The sequence below is a fragment of the Humulus lupulus genome, chromosome 1 (assembly GCF_963169125.1).
Source record: "Humulus lupulus chromosome 1, drHumLupu1.1, whole genome shotgun sequence".
Taxonomy (NCBI): domain Eukaryota; kingdom Viridiplantae; phylum Streptophyta; class Magnoliopsida; order Rosales; family Cannabaceae; genus Humulus; species Humulus lupulus.
Window position 1 is genome coordinate 22,447,035 of NC_084793.1, and position 21,499 is coordinate 22,468,533.

General features: G+C 33.3%; 2 protein-coding genes across 2 annotated transcripts; both read left to right on the forward strand.

The window, feature by feature from the left end:
- The first annotated feature begins 2,363 nt into the window (after nt 1-2,363).
- Nucleotides 2,364-3,233, forward strand: LOC133797152 (uncharacterized mitochondrial protein AtMg00810-like). The gene is made up of 2 exons (XM_062235007.1): nt 2,364-2,517; nt 2,611-3,233. The coding sequence occupies exons 1-2, from the start codon at nt 2,364-2,366 to the stop codon at nt 3,231-3,233; spliced, it is 777 nt and encodes a 258-aa protein (XP_062090991.1).
- A 3,387-nt stretch (nt 3,234-6,620) lies between these two features.
- LOC133817607 (basic form of pathogenesis-related protein 1-like) lies at nt 6,621-7,547 on the forward strand. Its single transcript, XM_062250210.1, has one exon. The coding sequence runs from the start codon at nt 6,773-6,775 to the stop codon at nt 7,289-7,291; it is 519 nt and encodes a 172-aa protein (XP_062106194.1). The 5' UTR covers nt 6,621-6,772; the 3' UTR covers nt 7,292-7,547.
- Nucleotides 7,548-21,499: the final 13,952 nt, after the last annotated feature.

The following is a 21,499-nucleotide window of genomic DNA, read 5'->3' on the forward strand; positions in this document are numbered from 1 at the left end:
GGGGTCCTGCTCCTCAAACTTCTTCCTGTGGCTATACATACTATAGTAGCTTTGTGGATGCTAATAGCCGATACTCTTGGCTTTATCTTTTGCGCACCAAGTCTGAAGCCCTTCCCACATTCAAAATCTTCAAAACTCAAGTTGAACTTCAATTTGGTTTACCCATAAAAGCTTTCCAATCTGATGAAGGCAGTGAATTTAAGGCGTTCAACCAATTTCTTCAAAAAACTGGTATCTTTCATCAGTTTTCGTGTCCTCATACTCATAAGCAAAATGACGTTGTTGAAAGAAAACATCGCCATATTGTGGAGATTGGTCTTACTCTCTTAGTTGTTGCCTCTATGCCAATAAAATACTAGGATGAGGCCTTTCGTACAACAACCTACCTCATTAACAGAATGCCAACACCCAAGCTTAACTATGTCTCACTCTTTTAAGTGTTGTTTTCTAAAGTTCCAGATTATTCCTCTTTCAAATTTTTTGGATGTGCTTACTATCCCAATCTTCGCCCTTATAATCACCACAAACTTGAGTTTTGATCCACAAAGTGTACATTTCTAGGCTATAGTCTTATTCATAAAGGCTACAAGTGCCTAAGTCCTGAGGGTAGAATTTATCTCTATAGAGATGTAGTGTTTAATGAACACTCTTTTCCTTTTATGGTTGTAACACATTCACCCTCATCTACATCAAATGATACAAGTCTTTTGCCAAGTGCTTTGCCCTTATTCATGTCCCTCGGTCATCTCCTCCCCCACCTCTCCAACTCAGTCACCTTCCTCTTCTTCATCACATACATCACCTCTTTATCCTTCTGCCTCTTTTCCATCTCCTGCTCTTTATCTTTCACACCCTTCTTCTTCATCATATGCACCTCATTATGACCAATATTCTTCTATATTCACTTCTGCTCCTTTGTCACCCATTATTGAATCTAACTAGAATTTTGTTGAGGCTACTGTGGTTTCTGCAGGTACAGGTACCAATATTGGAGCTCAAAATTATGCTCAACCTTCTTCTATGGTTGTTTCTTCGGCTCCACCAAATTCCCATCTAATGCAAACTTTCTCTAAAAGTGGTATTCACAAGCCCAAAGTTTATATGGCAGCTTTAGTTCCTTCCACAGCCGCTGAAGCTCTTAAGATAGATCATTGGGCAACAACAATGCATGATGAACTTGCAGCACTTTCACGAAACAAAACTTGGAGTCTTGTGTCTCGACCTGAAGGAAACTCTCCCATTGATTGCAAATGGGTGTTCAAGATCAAAGAAAATTCGGATGGAACAGTTTAGAAATATAAGGCGCGTTTAGTGGCAAAAGGATTCCATCAACAACCGGGCTTCGACTTCACAGAGACATTTAGTCCTGTTGTCAAACCAATTAAAATAAGGGTTGTTCTAACATTGGCTCTATCACAAGGGTGGCCCGTTCATTAGCTTGATGTTAACAACGCCTTTCTTAATGGCGACTTACGAGAAGAGGTTTACATGGTGTAATATCCTATTTTTGTTGACCAAACTCAGCCTTATCATGTGTGTCACCTTCACAAAGCTTTGTATGGCCTACAGCAGACTCCTCGGGCCTGGTTTGACAAACTTGTAGCAACCCTTTTGTCTCTTAGCTTCACTCCTTCAAGGGCAGATCAATCTCTCTTTTATAGTGTACATGGTGGCCACTAGGGATGCACATGGGGACGGGGTGGTGCGAGGAATGCAATCCCCGCCCCCGTCCCCGCCTCCTATTTTTTTCCCCGTCCCCGCATATTCCCCGGCGGGGAACGGGGCGGGGAATCTCCGTCGGTAATGGACACCATAACGGGGACCCGTTTATTTAAAAAATTGCTAAAAAAATAATTATATAGATATTCAAAATTAATATTTGCAAACACCAAATTAAAACAATATAAAACTAAATTCATTCCATAATTGATAGTCATTTAGATACAATATATTAATAGTGTGAAAATTGAAAAGTCCAATAGGTCATATATGTCATTAAATTTTTCGAAAATAAATTGATATGATGTAAATGGAAAACTAGTCTGTATGTGTATTCATATATATTAATCTATATATATATATATATAAAATTAACCAAATGGATATGGGCATATCTTGAGAAGAGGAAAAGTCTAATTTACATACTTAGTAATTAACTATTATAATTTATATGTATTAATATATATAATCGGGGATATATCGGGGTGGATAGTACTTTCCCCGACCCCGCCCCGCCTCCGACTCGGGTACGTAAATCCAACCCCTTCCCCGCTAAGCCGGGGAATCCCCGCTCCTATAGGGGTGGATCCCCGCGGGTCCCCATCCCCGTGGTGTTTATGTGCAACCCTAGTGGCCACACTATAATGGTGTTAATCTACGTTGATGATATCTTGATTACTGGCAGCTCTACTACTCAAACTTTGACCTTAATTGTCAAGCTCAATCAATTGTTTGACTTGAAGGATCTTGGAGCCTTAAGCTACTTCCTTGGCATTGAAGTGAAGCAAACATCCCAAGGTATTCTCCTTTCTTAAACAAAGTACCTTACTGATCTTCTTACTAGTGCAAAGATGTAATTTTCCAAGCCTAATTCAACACCAATGACTGAAGGTCTTCGCCTTTGTACTTATGGATATGATCCTGTTGAAGATCCCCAATTTTATAGGTCTATTGTGGGCGATTTGCAGTACCTGACCCTAACTCATCCTGACATTTCATTTAGTGTTTACAAGGTCTGCCAATTCATGCATGCTCCTTTTCAATTACATTGGTGTGTTATCAAATGCATTCTTCGTTACTTGTCAAGCTCTATTAACTATGGTCTTCATCTTCGTCGGTCCTCTTCTCTTGATCTTGTAGAATTCTGCCATGGTGATTGGGTCGCTAATCCTGATGATTGCCATTCTACAAATGGGTTCTGCATCTGTTTTGGTCTGAACCTGGTTGCTTGGCAAGCTAAGAAGCAACAGACAGCTTCTAGGTCCTCCAATGAAGTTGAGTACCGAAGCTTAGCAACTGTCACTGCTGAACTTACTTGGCTCACATCTCTCCTTGCTGAACTTCATCACAATCCTTCCTTTGTTCTAGTTATTTGGTGTGACAATCTCAGCACTGTGATGTTAGCTGCCAATCCCGCTCTTCATGCTCGCACGAAGCACATTGAACTTGATCTGTATTTTGTTAAGGTCCAAAATCACACCATCCAAGTTCAACATGTTTCTTCCTATGACTAGTTGGTTGAAAATTTCACCAAGGTTGTATCAAACTCATAGAAAGAATTCTTCAGTTCATTTTTACTTAGAAATTATTAACACAGCAAACAACACCTTTTCCTTTTCCTTGAACCACACCCAAGAACCTCTTTGACACCCCCACTAATAGAACTCTCAATGTTCTTCTTTCTCAGTTAATGAAAAATCTAGTCACACTTAATTGCAAACTTGTGAGGTAAACCAATAATAGACTTAATTATCAGATAATGCAAGTCATTAAACTTATTAACTCAATCAACTAAACTTCCAAATTTTGAAAGGTTTCTTGAGTGAATCTTCCAGCTGTTTGGTTGAAAGTATATTTTTAGAAAGTCAGTTTTAGAGAATTAACTTGATCAAAACTGTGTACAAGTACAACTGAGGTGAAATATGAGTCTTATATAGGCAGCACATGAAAAAGTAATGAAACGGTAAAAACGGTAAATAACAAACCTTTACAAGATAACTAATATAAGTAATTACTGCAGTATTAATATTATAAGAATATTATTATTATTTTTTTTAAAAAAACATCATCATTTCATCAATATGATCACATTAATCTAAATACGGAGGGTTGAAAAATATGTATATAAAACTTATATAATTAAGTTATTTATAGTCATCACATCACACCGCAGATTGTGTGGTCAATTTGCTTTTCAAAGGAATCGTCCGTTAATGCCGCGACAATGAACATGGTTAACTTTGAGTTTTCAACGTACGTTGTAAAAGATTTAAAATGGTCGTAGAAAAAAAAATACTATAATCAAGAAAAAGTTACACCACGTTTTGCGTCTGAAAATGAGGGAGGAGTTTATCTGCATGTATTTTTTAGTTTTACTTTCATTTATAAGAGTTGGAATAATTACATAATAAAGTATGCTTAATTTCGTTAAAAAATTATATTTTTTTAGGGATTGATAAGTTTTTTTTTTCAATTTTAAGATCTTTAGGAACTTTATATATTTGTACGTTTTGTCTGTTTTTCGTATTTTGTAGTGTTGTTTTTTAGTTGTTTAGGTTTATGTATAATTATTTTAATGTTGTATTTTAACTATTTAAGTTTATGTATAGTTGTTCTATTGTTGTGTTGATGTCTAATTGATATTTTTTTATGAGGTTAATTGATGTTTAGTTTGTTTTCAAATATATTTTGATTTAAAAAAAATATACTTTTTATTAAGAAATTGGTTGACTTTTTGTTGTTGTTTAATTGTTGTTTATTAGTTGTTGTTTTACACCAATTTTTGTTAATAAAAAACTTTAAAAATCATATTTTTAAAAATTTAAGGTAATATTTTAAAAAGAAAAACCGGAGACCGTAAAAAAAAAAAAGTGTATTTACGAAAAAAGTATATAAAGTTTCTATTTTTTGTCTCCTTTTTTTACTATTCAATATCATATGTTTGAGAAGAAGTACTAGCTAGTTCAAAAATTTACTAATATAATTATCAGGAAACATACATATAATGTTTATTTGAATATATAATAATTATTTGAGAGAGAATGAGAGCGACGGCTATTATCACATGTATCCTTACTGTTGGGAAGCATGGCTTGATAGTATGATGTTGTACATCAATGAAACTCTCTCTCTCTCTCTCTCTAATTTGTCAATATCCATATATTTGATTTTTTAATTTGAGATGTGTCGATGAAGATATGTGTTGTAACAATATACATAGCTATAGAGAGGATATATTAATATGAATATTATATATATCGGAATTTTTTTGGTAGGAGCATGGATTTTACATCCGCGGTAGGGTGTTTCTGTTTTTAGTAATTGAAAAAATTATAACTTAATTTTTTTTATATGACGGTGTATACTGTAATTATATCAGACATTGCACAAATTTTCAAGAAATTTCGAATAATTTACGGTACCGAAAAAGACTTTAAAATAATTTGTTTCACTCGTGTCTAAAACAAGCTTAAAAACAATATGTTTTCGTGTTTTAGGTACATAAATGGATTACAATCTAAATTTTTTTATATAACGATGTACAATTATTTAGAATCCCCACAATTGTTTTTGGAAATTCTATATAACTTACAGTGCTGAAAAAAAAAAACACATGTTGTTTTGAAGCTTGTATTATATGAGCGTGAAATAAGTTATTTTGAAACTTGTTTTCGATACCGTAAACTATTAAGAATTTTTAAAAAACTGGTAGAATGTCCTAAATAACTGAAATGTACACCGTCATAATGCCAAAAACAGAGATCCATCTACCAGTGAGAGCAAAATGCATACCCCATTATAGTCGTCCCACATTTATATTAATATGGATATTGTATATGTATAAATATATATATAAATGATTAGCTGGTTGTATATTTAGGAAAAAAATTTAGTCCCTCATAGGACTACGACATTCATTGTGGGACCCAATTTTTGGCCAAGTGTCAAAATATGAGTATTATTGAAATCTTCTAAGTATATGCTTTTGACTTGATATTACCGATTATGTTAACCGATTGGAAAAATATGGTTGATGCGACTTTAAAAAATAAGGGCAAAAATATAATTTAATGTCTAAAAATATGTATAGTTGATGACTTTACAGTAAATTTTATATGAAGTTAGAACATATATATGATACTAGTAACGTAAATAATGTGTTGAGTAACACGAAATAAGCAGCACATAACTAAAACTGATATAATATGATTGTGTATATCACGTGTGTATTAAGTTTCTTTTGGACATATTTGATTTTGTTTTATTTCTTTAATATATTATATACATTATTTGAGAATATATTATATGGTAGAATGAGTTATTAGTGTTTTTTTTAAAAAAAAAAAAAAATCTAACATTAATTATTTTTGCTAAGATTAATTATATTTTTTTTAAAAGATTATAGATTGTTTAACATTAATTATTTTTGTCAATATATTTGAAAATATGTTAATTAGATGTTTATTTAACAATTTTTTTTTTATAAATGGTAGAATGTTTGGCAATCAGTTTTAATGGCAAAAGGGAGAAGATGAAGAAAGATAGATTTTTTTTTTGTCTATTATATAACATGATTTTGTAAAAAGATTCTTATCAAACTACTCAAAATGCATGCATTTTATATAATCCAAGGACACAATCTTAAGAAGGACTAAATTCTTAGAAGTCCCCATTAGTGGAAGATCCAAAGTTAACTTTTTTTTTTTTTTGACTTTGGTGGATAGAAGATTCGAATTTATTACAAAGTTTAATTTATTCGGTGGGTTTATTGATTTGTATAAGACATTTTGAAAGTATTCTTAGCAAGAAGAAAAAGAAAATTATTACATTTAGATGATCGTTTTCAGATTTCATATACTATAAAAAGGAGAAAAACAAATCTATTATTTATGATTTTATATGATCAACCTGATTTTTATTTAATAATAAAGAAAAAACCCTACCCTTTGGATCCACTATAAATAAGCGCAATGATATGGGTCACTTTTGTACCAAGAAAAAAATAAGCCTCTAAACTGCTCATCAATAATCTCTTAGTAAAGTCCCTAAAAAAATGTCTCTGGATAATAAGGCTTTACTAATGGTTTTCTTGGTGGTGGTGATGATGATCACTACTACCACTGCTGCCAAACCATTTCCGGCTAAGAAGTACGCTCATAATTACTCCCACAATGACTTCGTCGATACCCACAACGCCATCCGAGCAGAGGTGGGCGTTGGCCCGATGACCTGGAACAAGACCCTAGTGGATTACGCGCAAAACTACGCCAACTCAAGGTTAAAAAACAACTGCGAGTTCGAGCACTCCGGAGGGCCTTACGGCGAGAACTTGGCCGAAGGTTATGGAGAAATGACCGGCGAGCAGGCTGTGAAGTATTGGGCAGACGAGAAGTCCCATTATGACTACGCCTCCAACTCGTGCGTGGGTGAGGAGTGCGGCCACTACACTCAGCTGGTGTGGCGCAACTCCATTCACCTTGGCTGCGCCAGGACCATGTGCCCCAATGGTTGGATGTTCGTCATTTGCAGCTATGGTCCCCCGGGGAATTATGTGGGGGAGCGACCCTATTAATCACTAAATATATATACTTATATTTACTATATATCAAACGGATATGATCGAGCTATATATATATAATTGTATGGTCTAATTGTGTGGAAATTATAAAGCCTAATAATTTCCGGGCTAAATATATATTATCATCTTTTTAAAATTATGTATTTTCGTGATCAAATTTTAAATCGTTATATATCTTTTACTGTAATTGGTGAAAATATAATCTTGTAAAATATTTGTTTCTTATTAGTTTGTTGCAAAGTAATTTGTTCGATACACTAATCAATATCCCATGAAACCTCCAAATGTAAATCCATAAAAATAGTATTTTTCTAAAATGTATAAAAATTATGCTAGATTCTAAGTTTTGGGCTTGCCCTATTCAGAACCAATCTTGCATATTAAAAGTAGTATATATGAAGGGTATCAAAAATACTATTTTCTAATTTTGTTTTTTTTAAAGAAGAAATCCTTTTGGAGTTATAAATATATAGCTAACAATAAAAAGAAAAAGAGTTGCTTTGCCAAGCACACTTATGTCTTTTTATAGTAATTATAATAATGATCAAATGGAATTGGGAAGGTTGTGGAGCTGAGACATGAAACTTTATATAAGTTTGCAATTCGATAGTTGATAACATGTGGAGCAGATTAAGAATTTCATGATATACAATCTAATAAAAGAAGTATATCTTTGTTAGAGATAAAAGAGAGGTAGTGATATTGTTGATGAGGATTACGTATACGACGAGCTACATGCAAACAAAACAATGTTAGTTTTTTCACGTGTAGCAGAATAAAAAATAAAATTAGTGGTCTTCTTCTTTGTTTGTCTTTTCTTATTATTTTCATTAACTTTTGCTTGATTATTCTAGGGTAGTTGCTTTCGGTATTAGTTCCATGCATGTGATCAATCTAAACTAAGACAAATACAAATCACGGGTCGGCCGTTATTTTACGTATATACATATATATAATATATGGCATAAAATATATATATTTATATGTCAACCATTTTAAATTTATATACATCGCGATGACTAGGTCTAAATTTTGGTTGGCTATTTTCTTCTGTTGTGTGTTATTGGACCTTTTGTGGCATGCGCTTCATTACTTAATTAAAAAGAAAAAACTTCATCGTTAAATACATCTTAATGAAAAGGTAAAGAACAAGAACGAGAGTAGGTATAGTACTGTCGTTGGAAAGCAAAAACGTCTTTAATTACTCAATTAATTCTCTCTAAAATTAATCATCAGATTCTCAATTTTGTCTTCTATCTCATGCTCTCGTAATTTTTAGTCATGTACTCATACACACAAAATAGAAACAACATTATAATACGTACATAAATTGGATGAAGTTCTTTTTAAAAAAAAACATCAATTTGAATTTTTACAAATGTATTTATCAAATGATTTAATTAATTTATTATTAATAGGGGAAGAGAGAAAACAAAAGATGACAAATTAGTATTTCAGAAACTTATAAAACTTATGTCATTTGTTAAGACTGGTTATACTTGATGTACATATTTGTATATTCTGTTTTTGTACAGCTAGCAGTTAGTTATTTATGTTAGTGTTAGCTGCAATTCTGTTAGTTAGTTAGATCTATTTCTCTTCTGATGTAATCACTATATATACCTCTGTATATTCATTCATTCATTCAATAAGAGAGTATATACATTTTTCACAGTCATTGTCAAAACCTTTACATGGTATCAGTGCCCTTACGATTCTGTTTCTCGTTTGATTCTTGATCTTGATCTTCTTTTCTGTTACTCCATGGCTTCTGCTGTTCCTTCTTCCATGTCTTCCACTTCCTTTGCACCTGTTGTTTTTTCTCACAATCTCTCTGTCAAACTCGACAATCACAATTTTCTTCTTTGGAGACCTCAAGTTCTTGCTGCTATCAGAGGCCATATGCTTGAAGATTACATTGATTCTGATTTCACTCCTCCACTGAAATTTCTCACCGATGCTGATCGTGTTGCTGGTAACATCAATTTGGCTTATACTCAATGGAAGCAGCAAGACAATCTCCTGTTTTCTTGGCTACTATCCTCAATGTCCGAAACCATTCTTACTAGAGTTGTTGGATCGGACACCTCGGCTCAGGTTTGGTGTGTTCTTGACACCTACTTCACTACTCAAACTAATGCCAAGATCGATCAATTTCATACTCAATTGAGGAATCTCAAGAAAGGCTCCCTATCTTTGAACGATTATTTGCTCAAGATCAAATTTCTTGTCGATCAACTCAGCTCCGTTGGTCACACTACGACTGCGAAAGACCATATCACTGCGATTTTCAATGGTCTTCCTCCAGAATACGACGTTTTCGTCATCTCCATCAACTCTCGACAATCGTCTTACACTGTTGCTGAAATAGAGTCTCTTCTTCTCTCTCAAGAAAGTCGTTTGGAGAAACACAATCGGGATCTGGATTCCACTCCTCAAGTCAATGCGGCGTATAGACGAGGTGGCTCGGCCTCTTTTTCAAACCCTGGTTATGGTCGTTTTTCTCCATCCTCTCAATCTCAAGGTTCGATACCTTCTTCTGGCCGTGGTACTTTCTGGAATCCGTATGCTGGTGGCCGTGGTCGTTTTCCCAATCCCGGTAGATCATACAGTGAGAATTCCCCAAATTCTTCTACTCCTCCCGTATCACGCCCGATCTGTCAGCTGTGTTCTCGTCCAGGACACTACGCATCCAGATGCTATCAGCGATTCAATATGGATTTTCCTGGTTTTGGAGCTCAACCAGTCGACAAGTCATCTTCCTCCATGAATGCTTTGGTAGCTTCTTCAGAAATGGTTAACGACGCTTCGTGGTACCCTGACTCTGGCGCAACGAACCACTGTACCAATAATGATCAGAATCTCTTGAGCAAGAGTCCTTATTCTGGATCTGACCAATTGCATGTTGGTGATGGCTCGGGTCTATCTATATCCAACATTGGTAAGTCTGTTATACAGTCTCTATCTCCTTCCAAACCTTTGTTTCTAAATCAATTGCTGCATGTTCCAACCATTAAGAAAAACCTTATCAGTGTTTCCCAGCTAACAAAAGATAATAATGTCTATTGTGAATTCCATTCTGATTTTTGTCTTGTGAAAGACCAGGTCACCAATCAAACTCTGATGCGAGGGACCCTTAACAATGGTCTCTATGCATTTCCTTCGTCTGAAGTTCATCTTGTTCATCCTAGCTCAGTGCCTTCATCTTCCATGTCTACCAATTCGAATAAGTCATCCTTCTCATCGTTGTCTCATTGTTATTCTGCTGATGTTTCTACTTCTAAATTTCCATGTAATTCTGAATTTTTGTTATGGCATAACAGATTGGGTCACCCATCTGCTAAGATTGTAAAATCTATTCTCTCTTCATGTAATCTTCCCCACATTAATAAAACTCAATTTGATTTTTGCTCATCATGCTGTCAAGGCAAAATACATAAGTTTCCATTTCCCATATCCACATCTGAGTATACTACTCCCCTTGAGCTCATTCACTCTGACCTATGGGGGCCAGCTCCCATTTTATCCTCTAATGGCTATAGATATTACATACATTTTATAGATTCCTTCTCTAGATATACATGGGTCTATCTGCTGAAAAACAAATCTGATGCCATACAAACATTTAGAAATTTTAAGACTCAGATTGAAAATGAAATTGGGCATAAGATAAAATCAATTCAAACCGACTGGGGAGGTGAGTATCAAGCCTTTACTCAATACCTCATTGAAAATGGCATTAGCCATCGTGTCTCTTGTCCCAAAACCTCTGAACAAAATGGCCTTGCTGAGCGCAAACACAGGCACATTATTGAGATGTCCTTAACTCTTCTTGCTAATGCTTCCTTACCCTTAAAGTTTTGGGATGAAGCTGTTCGAACCTCTGTCTATTTAATAAATAGACTTCCATCTCCTGTTATTGCAAATTCATCACCTCTTTTTCGTTTATTCCACAAACAGCCAGATTACTCCAAACTAAAAACATTTGGGTGTGAGTGTTTTCCTAATATTAGACCATACAACTCTCATAAGCTACAATTTCGATCTGAGTCTTGCATCTTTCTTGGATATAGCTATAATCACAAAGGCTATAAATGTCTATCCAAAACTGGTAGAATCTATATATCACGTGATGTAATTTTTAATGAGCATAATTTTCCATATTCATCACCTGTTTTACCAGTAAAATCTCAAAGTCAAATGTCCTCTCCTTCCACGACTTCCATTCCCTTGTTGTCAAAACTTCGTACTACTGTTCCTATTTTTTCAACACCTCAAACTTCAGCTTCTCTTCATGCTCCACCTCATTCATTGTCACCTTCTCATTCCCCTAGTCGGTCCTCACCATCTTCTGTTCCTTTCCAGCCTCATAATCCATCTATTCCACCTCTTCTTCCTACCTCTTCCGCTGTCTCATCCCCATTACAACAGACTCAGCCTTCAACTAGTCCATCCCCACCCGAGACTGTACAAGCAGCTGATCCTATGTTACCAATTCCACGATCTAACCAGAACCAACATCAAATGGTAACTCGTTCTAAAGCAGGGGTCTTCAAACCGAAGGTATTTATTACCTCTAGAGAGCCTTTGACACTTACTGATGCATTGACTACTCCACATTGGAAGTCTGCAATGGATGCTGAAATACATGCTTTAGAACGTAATGACACTTGGACTCTAGTGGAGCTGCCACCAAATCGAAGAGCCATTGGTTGTAAATGGGTATTCAAGGTGAAAGAGAATCCTGATGGCTCGGTTCAAAAGCATAAGGCTAGATTGGTGGCTAAGGGTTTCAATCAACAATATGGTTTCGATTTTACTGAGACTTTCAGTCCAGTCATTAAACCAACAACTATTCGGGTCATTTTCTCTTTAGCTCTCTCTTCTGGCTGGCCTATAAAACAATTGGATATCAATAATGCTTTTTTAAATGGCCAGCTCCAAGATGAAGTGTTTATGACCCAACCTCCTGGTTTTGAAACCCAACATACTCCTCCATTGGTTTGCAAGTTGAACAAGGCCCTCTATGGCCTCAAACAAGCCCCTAGAGCATGGTTTGAAAGGCTTCGGGCAACATTGTTTTCTCTGCATTTTCACAACTCTCAAGCTGATCAATCCTTATTTTTGCGGTTTGACAATGGGTCACCTATTTTTGTTCTAGTGTATGTTGATGATATCTTGGTGACAGGTAGATCGGCTACTCAAGTGCATAAATTGATCACTCATCTGAATTCTGTGTTTGCTCTCAAGAACATGGGTGATGTTCATTATTTTCTTGGCATTCAAGTGGCCAAAACATCTCAAGGATATCACTTATCTCAGTCAAAATATATCACAGATTTATTATGCCGATCGAAAATGCAATTTGCTAATGGTCTTCCCACTCCTATGGTTGGTGGTGAGAAACTCTCTGCTTCGGGTAGTGATCCTGTTCAGGATCCAAAGCTCTACCGCAGCTTAGTTGGGGCTCTTCAGTATACAACTATCACTCGTCCAGAAATCTCCTTTGCTGTTAGCAAAGTTTCACAGTTCATGCACAATCCACTTGAGTCACATTGGAAGACTGTGAAGCGCCTGCTCAGATACCTCAAACAAACTCTGGATTTTGGTCTTCATTTTCAAGCTAGCCCCTCTGTTGATCTAGTTGGCTTCTGTGATGCCGACTGGGCATCGGATCCCGATGATCGTCGATCAACCTCTGGCATGTGTGTTTATCTTGGTCCCAATCTGATATCCTGGTCTTCAAAGAAGCAGCCAACTGTTTCTAGGTCCAGTACTGAGGCAGAGTACCGAAGCTTAGCTACTCTTACTGCAGAAATCACCTGGCTTCAAGCTCTTCTTTTCGAGTTGAAGATTGCCTCACAGCATCCTCCTGTGCTTTGGTGTGATAACCTTAGTACTGTTCTTCTCTCTGCTAATCCCATTCAACATGCACGGACCAAGCATATTGAGCTTGACCTCTATTTTGTCAGGGAGAAAGTTCAGAGAAATCAAATAATTGTTCGACATGTTCCTGCTCTGGATCAAACTGCTGACATTCTTACCAAAGCTCTCTCTCATTCTCGGTTCTTTTTCTTGCGGTCCAAACTAAGAGTTGTCTCTCTATCCACTCTTAGTTTGAGCGGGGGTGTTAAGACTGGTTATACTTGATGTACATATTTGTATATTCTGTTTTTGTACAGCTAGCAGTTAGTTATTTATGTTAGTGTTAGCTGCAATTCTGTTAGTTAGTTAGATCTATTTCTCTTCTGATGTAATCACTATATATACCTCTGTATATTCATTCATTCATTCAATAAGAGAGTATATACATTTTTCACAGTCATTGTCAAAACCTTTACATCATTTACTTGCTAGATGGGCATTATTGATATTTTAATATTTCTCTCACTTTTACTTAAATTATAATATGTTCAATATAACTATATATATACTATATAAGTGCAAATAATGTACAAATCTACATTTACTTAATTTTATTTATAAAATTTATTAAATATATTTATTAAGATTTTAAGATTGTCATATAAAATTTAAATAAATAAAAAATAATATATATATATAAGAATGACATAAACATATTAAAAGAAAAATTAAACCAAAACAAGCATTGTTTATGATTTTTTAAAAAAAAAATATATGATAACATTTTAGATCATAAACTACACTATTTAATGTACAAAATATTCATGATATTATTCAAATAACATATTTATGATTGGAGAAGAAACTTGTTTATTCTTGATAGAAGATAAATGTTATTCTAATTAATTTATTATGTAGTTACATAATCATACTATTTGTACATATGACACCATATTTATAATATTTTTTGTTATTTAATATGAATATATATTTAGCTAAGTTACATTAAATAATAAAAAACATGTTTTTTTTTATAAATAAAAATAATAAAATATTATTAATATTATTATTATAATGATATTTTATAATATTTGAATTTATATTAATATAATTATTAAATATATAGTCTTGTATTAAATATTATTCTAATAATGATATTCTATAATATTTAAATTTATATTAATATAATTAATAAATATTTATTTTTAATAAATTTTAAATATATATTTTGTTAAATATTTATAATATTCAATTAAAGTTATCAAAAAAAAATATTAAAACTAATAATTTCGGTTATCTACACAAAAATATAAAACAGTCTTTTGTTTTCAATATATCATAATTTTCCATTAAAATATATCTTATGTCATCATCTAATATAGAGATAGCGGTGCTAGATCGTTTCTCGTATGCTGAGAAAAACAAAACGCTTATCATGGTGATACCGTCCGTATTTGTACATCAAATATTTTTTGGTGGTTAAATATTGTTTCTTTTAAATAACAATTCTTAAAGATTCCGATTAAGCCACCAAGAAACAAAAGCGTTTTTAAGATGTTGGTGTGTTTTTTTTCTCTGGAAAAATATATGTGAATGTGGACAAATATAAAGTTAGCATGCAGTATTGATGGTATTTTTAGAAACCATAATAAGATTATAGTATTTTTCTAATAAGTAGATTGTCTCTTATTTGGACACACCGTTCTACATTTTGGGTCAGCCCATTGGACCTCAAACACTCGCCCAATATTGTTTAGAGTACGTCAAAAATGAAAATTTATCAGACATTTTAGACATGACTTACCTGTAGAACGTATTATGTTATACTATTATTAGGTTGCTGTGAGGGGGAAAAAGTTTGTGCTTCTAAAAGAGGTATTTTTGTGTGTTTTGTAGATTGAAGATGTCAATGAGTTTGGGAGAAAGCAGTGGAGGAGGAGAAGGTATGTAATTTCTAATTCCTCTTGTTCTGTATTTCCTTTAATCAAATGTATGTTTAATTTATTCAACCTATTTGATATTATTGAGTCATCATGTTTATGCTCATTTTTTGATTTAAAAAGCATCTAATCCAATCCAAACTATTTTTCTTAAACCAATCTAATCCAATTAAAAGTTGGTTCAGTATATAAGTTTTTACGATTCTTGATTATGGTATTTTAGCTAGGTATTTGGGATTACTTGCTTGTTAATGGGCTTTTGTTTTTTTGGGTTTCTGAAGCTAATAGGAAATAAATTGACTGAGATTGGATGTTCTCTTAGTAATTAGATTGATGGGTTTATGAAAATCATTGTAATTAGAGGAAATTACATTTTATATGGGATTTTTAATAGTGTGCAAAAATATGGCTTTTTTTTCAAAAAAAAAAAGTTAATCTATGGCTTTTTTTAAGATTTTTCACTTTTATGGGTTTATTTTCTCATATTTTTGTATAAAAGTTGGTTTATGTTATAGTTTTCCTCTTAATCAAGTTTTATTAATTTGGAAGGGTATGTTTTGTATTTTGATTATTACTTTTTTAGCTTATTTATTTTTTATATAACTAATTTTATATTAATTTTTCCTTTGGTTGTTTTGCAATTTTTTTTTAATATAAATTGTGTTTATTATTTTTTATTTATTATAAACACTTTTTTCGTTTTTATTTAGATTTTACGTTTATTTTTTCAAATTCCGGGTAAGGTAACCAATTACTTAATTGATCTTTGATAATTATGTAAAAAAAAATCTTAGAGCAAGGTTAAAGTTACCTTGAGAGGAGTAACATTCTACCATAAGAGGAGTAACCAATTAGCATAAGATGAGTGATGGGTTACTCATATTAAATATGAAAAGAAACATCAAATTTGAATAAAAAAAAGAGGAAGAACACTTTATTAAAAAAGGAAGAAGAAGTAACTATGATTTTAGTAACATAGGTAACCAATTACCATAAAGAACCCAGAAATTTACACGAACATCAGAACGTGAAGGTAACCAGTTACCTCCAGAAATATACACACAAATAATGTGAATGTAACCAGTTACCCCCAGAAATATACACACAAATAATGGAAAAAGAACCAATTACCACAAATCTGAAAATAGAAAGAAAAAAAAAAGCAGATCCACCCCTTTCCCTTCTCTCCTATCTTCTTCATATAAATTTTTTTTCTAGATTTGAAAGTTCTCATCAGGGTAACTGGTTACTCAATCGTGTTTTCATAGTTTTATTAGTTTTCTTTCCAAATTTTGGTGTTCCTATAAGGGTTAGAGTAAAAATAAAATGCTGAAAAAATTGATTTGAATTTTTTTTTTTTTTTACATATAGTGGAAAAAGACTATAAAAAAACTTACAATAATAAAATATGATAAATACAAATTAGTAAAATAATTATGTAATGTTAAAATATGTGTGAAAAAAAAAGGGAAAAAAAAAGAACATGGAATGAGAAAATAATAAGTACAAAAAATGAAGAAAAAAGAAGGAACAAAAAACATAGGAAAGAAAACTAAAAAAATATGAAAAAAAAAACAAAAGAAATGATGAAGGAAAAAAAATAGATGAATGAATAAAAATGAAAAGAAGAAGACAAAAAATTATGGAAAGAAAAAAAAATATGAATGAAAAAATTGGTAGTAAAAATAAATAAAAAAATCGGAAAAAAAGAAAAGATGGAAGAAGAAAAAAAGAAAGAAAAAAAAGTTCATGTGTGTGAAAAAAGAAAAAAATAGAAGGAGAAAATAATAAATACAAAAATGAAGAAAAAATAGAAGGAAAAAAAGAAAGAAAACTGAAAAAATATGAACATAAAAATAAAATAATATAAATGAAAGAAAAAAATAAATGAAGAAGAATAAGAAATGAAAAAATGGAAAGAAAAAAAAGATTAAGGAAAAAATTGGTAGAAAAAAAAAAAAGAAAAAGGAAAAAATGGAAGAAAAAAATAAGGAAAAAAAGAAAGAAAAAATAAATAAAAAAATAAAAAAAAAATAAAATTATCTTCAAAATCAAATAAAACATAACTATGATAAAAAAAATAACATTTCCATATTTTAGTTAGCTACTAATTGTATTTCTTATATTTTAATTTTTTTCTTTAATAAACTTTCCCATATAAATTAAGAAAAGTATAATTTCTATATTTGTGCACATTGATGATATAAAAACCATATTTTTTAAAAAATTCTCTTATAATTATTATTTATATATGAGGGCTTTATGGTAGGAATTATGTCTTGTACCCACTAATAAGAATTTGTTCTATTTTTGACACATGGACAAGTTGTAACCCTAATTTTTTATATGATGATGATGATGTATATTGTATATTCATAGAATTTCTACTGATATTAATTTCATATTTGTCTCATATTGATGAAGTAGTTTTTAGGGGACAATTCTCGAAATAAAATAGTGAGAACCAAGGTGTGTCGGGATGGCTAGGATTGGACCTTCACATCTTGTGGTTGGACTATAACACTTGTGTGGATGTCCTTTGTGTCTGAAAGACTCTGCCAAGACACCCAAACTCACAAACTATTGCATATGGCTCCCCCATACACTACAATACACATCGACCTTGTCCATTGTTGTCTTATTATATGAGAAAAAAGTCTCACATGGAAAATATATAGGAACAACAATATCTTTATAAAGAAAATGGTTACTCCACTTAACACTAATTTTTTTTTAAGATGGAACCCAATCCCAATCCTAGTGGTCTTTCCCCCATCAAATTGTAATATGTCCCAATTAGTCATCCCTCCTATGACACTACAAAAAACAGGGGCTATACCGAGAACAAACATCGTCGGTAGAAGCCCGTATGTTTCTGTAGAAACTGTGCCGAGAACATGTCCTCGGTAGAAAGCTCTCGATACATTCTTGTCAGTAGAGGTAAACTTCTACCGAGAACATTAAATATGTTCTCGGTATAGCTGGTACCGAGGAAAAACGTTCTCAGTAGAGAGTTAACAATATCGTCGGTGGAACCTGTCCAATTTTGTCATATAGTGGGGCTATACCACTGAGATTTTTTATGCAATATTTATTTATTTAATTTAATTTAAATATAAAAAAATAGATTAAAATGAAAGCACTTATATTAAACATACAAATAAAAACAAAAGAGTATGTTTGCTCAATCAAAATAAAGAGTTGTCCTAAACATGGAAATGTAGTCCATAATAATAAAACTCATACATAAGTCCTACTGACTCGGTGCTCCAGCATCGAGATCATCAGGTGGTGGTGGGGCACATTGAGATCCCAGGGTGATACAATGAGTCCGGATGTGTTCCTCTAATTGTCGAACACATTCTCTCATCTCTAGTTTGTGGAGGATCAATAGTAAATGAAGTTTTGTCCCTTATGTTAAGGATCCTTTCTGGTGGCCACGTCGTTTTTCGAAGAAAGTTTGTACCAAAGACAAGTCGTTATCTTCAGGCGCGCTCAAAATTGGTGTGAAACTCTTAGTATCAGTTGTGTCTGCTGTGTATTGCGATATCCTATGATACTATATATAATGTAATTATGTATTGTAAATAAACAATTAAAAATTTGAAAAATATTTTAAAAAACTTAACGTACCCAAATTTTTTTGGCTGTTTCTGTCACCCACCCTGTGCCTGATTTATGGTGAGTATCCATCCAACTATCAGGGATTGGCTCAAGTTGCCCAGTCTCTAAATTGCATTGTCACATACATATTTGTTTTTAAGAAAAATAATTAAACGTAAATAAGAAAAACAACTTAAAAAGAATTAATTAACTAACTTTTTTGTAGCGCTGTGCTTGGATTGACTGAGAACCTCCGTCGCTGAGCTCTTTTAGTTTCTTCCTATTTTCCTTGTTGACCCGAGAACATTCCTTCAAAAGTTTTTGTTAGTAATATCTTTAATTAAGAGAGTTAAGCTTAGCTAGAAATTAATACCATAATGTTTGGGTGTCGGAAAAATTCAATGACTTTTTGCCACTACGTATCTGTGCAACCACCATAACGATTTTCCGGCCCATTAATTGTTAAATATTCCTGAATATCGTACTTCCAATCTGAATACTTTTGAGCACAAGATGTATCAATGCCTCTCAAGATCCCAGGCATATGCCCTTGTCCATATCTGGTACGCCTGATATCAAACAAATCATCCTAAATTACAAACATTTATTAGTAACTATGATATATAATTAAATAGAATTAATATAAATATAGATATTACTTACCTCCAGATGTGCAAGTATTCTTTGTTTCGAGGCATACGATATTTTGGACCATTGAGGATAGTCTGGATCTGTGTACCGTCGAACAAGTAATCTCATCTCTCTTGAGAAATGTAACATCCCCGATTTTTAAGACTCGATAATGCAGAAATATAAACATTTTCATGTAACAAAATATCTCAAAAACCTGAGTAATTTTTTTTTCAAGTCGTATGGCCATACTTAATATTTAATACAAGCATAGTTTATGAAGAGTAAAGTGAGCCTAGTTTATGAAAATAAAACAACATTTCAAAAAACAAAACAACTTCCCAAAAGGTTGGTCCACATGTACATTCACAAGGTAGACTCCAACGCTCACTGCTCTGCATTGCCCTTGTTCTTACCTACAACAGGAAACAACTAGGTAAGCAAAAATACTTAGTAAGTTCAACTTTAAAACAAAAGCATGCAGAGAAGACAGGTGGTCACTGACCAAGTTACTGTCCACAGATAACAATAGCTCACAAAAATTAGGGTTCTGGATCCATCCGAACCCCAATCAATCAATTTCAAGAACGCAAAAGCGTCATGACAAACTTGTGTCTATGCCTGATAACCAATGACAAATTATGTCATATAAACAGATAAATCCCTGCATTCAGAAAATCCTAGAGCAAGCAGATATAATATATCACAATATAATTTGAGACCAACACTCGACAATTCCAACAATTCGGGCGTATCACGCCCCCCAACAATTTTTGCTAATCAGTAGGGGAGAACCGAGTCTCAACACTAAGATCTAGCCAATAAATATCCCCATCAAGGGTAACTATAGAGTTACGTAGGGCATCACTACTTATCCAAGAGTAAATCCCTCACACGGGTAACCATCAAGTTACCTAGGGCATCATTACTTATCCAAGAGTAAATCCATCAGAAGGGTAACCATCAAGTTAAGGTATCACTACTTATCCAAGAGTAAATCCCTCACAAGGGTAACCATTAAGTTACCTAGGGCATTGCTACTATTCAAGAGTGTAATCGAAGTTACGCGGGTTTACAGAGACTTCTATGTTAATCAGTGGTGCTAGTGAGCAGTTGCCCCTAGGGTGTTCAGCCTCACTTCGACTTGGCAACCCCTACTATCTCTAGGCACTCTCACTGAATGGCCAATATTCACGGCTACTATCCGGGAATAACTTATCAAAGCACTTGCTCGGGTTTTAATCGTTCATCGATTAAGTAAGCATGAGGTTCCCTAGGTCCCATTCATTTTGGCGCCCCTAGGTTTAAACCAGCAATCCTCACCTCTTAGCCACTTGTCGCAGTAATAAACTAGACATAATAAAATCAAGCAGTGTGACGGGGATTAGCCGTCTAGAATATGACGGATATCTACCGGTCATATTTTCTGAATCAACACCCACTAGGCTAATGTCTCTACGCAAACTTTCTACGACATCGTATATATGTGCTTGTGTCTCTATACTAACATACAATACAATAATCGTTTCATGTTGTATCCACACAACAGGAGTTGACTTACTTGGAGTCCTTAGCTCTCAGCAGGATTTCACCCTCCAATGTATAGTCCGTTATGCTTTGCCAGTACTGTAATTATCCATACAATATACTCGGATTAATTATGGCACTTCATAATTCATTATTATTATTTTGGGCAGTTTGGTTATTTTAAAATTCACTTGTAAGGATTAATCCTTATTTGGTTTTAAACCCATCCAAGAAAGTCGTACTAAAAAATTTGAGACTAAACCCTAAGTCTCGGGGAGACCTATCCTATGGTCTCAATACTTAGGCTCGGGTATCGTAATAGTATTTTCCCACAATCTGCTAAAAATCTTATTCTTTAAAAGTTTTGCTCTTAACCCGTACTTTCAACAAGTGGTTATATATATAAAAGATTTTAGCCGGTATTATATCCAGAAAATACTAATTAAATTCCTTAATTATTTTCCAAGAAAATAATCTCTTAATTTTCCTTTTATTTTTCTTAAGGTTTTAATCTCTAAAAACCGTTTTAAGAAAATAGCATAATTTTAACTTAATTTGGAAAACTGCTAATAATTTCTTATCTTGACTAGTTAATTTTCCGAAGTCAATTAATCAAGTTTACTTACTAGAAAAATAA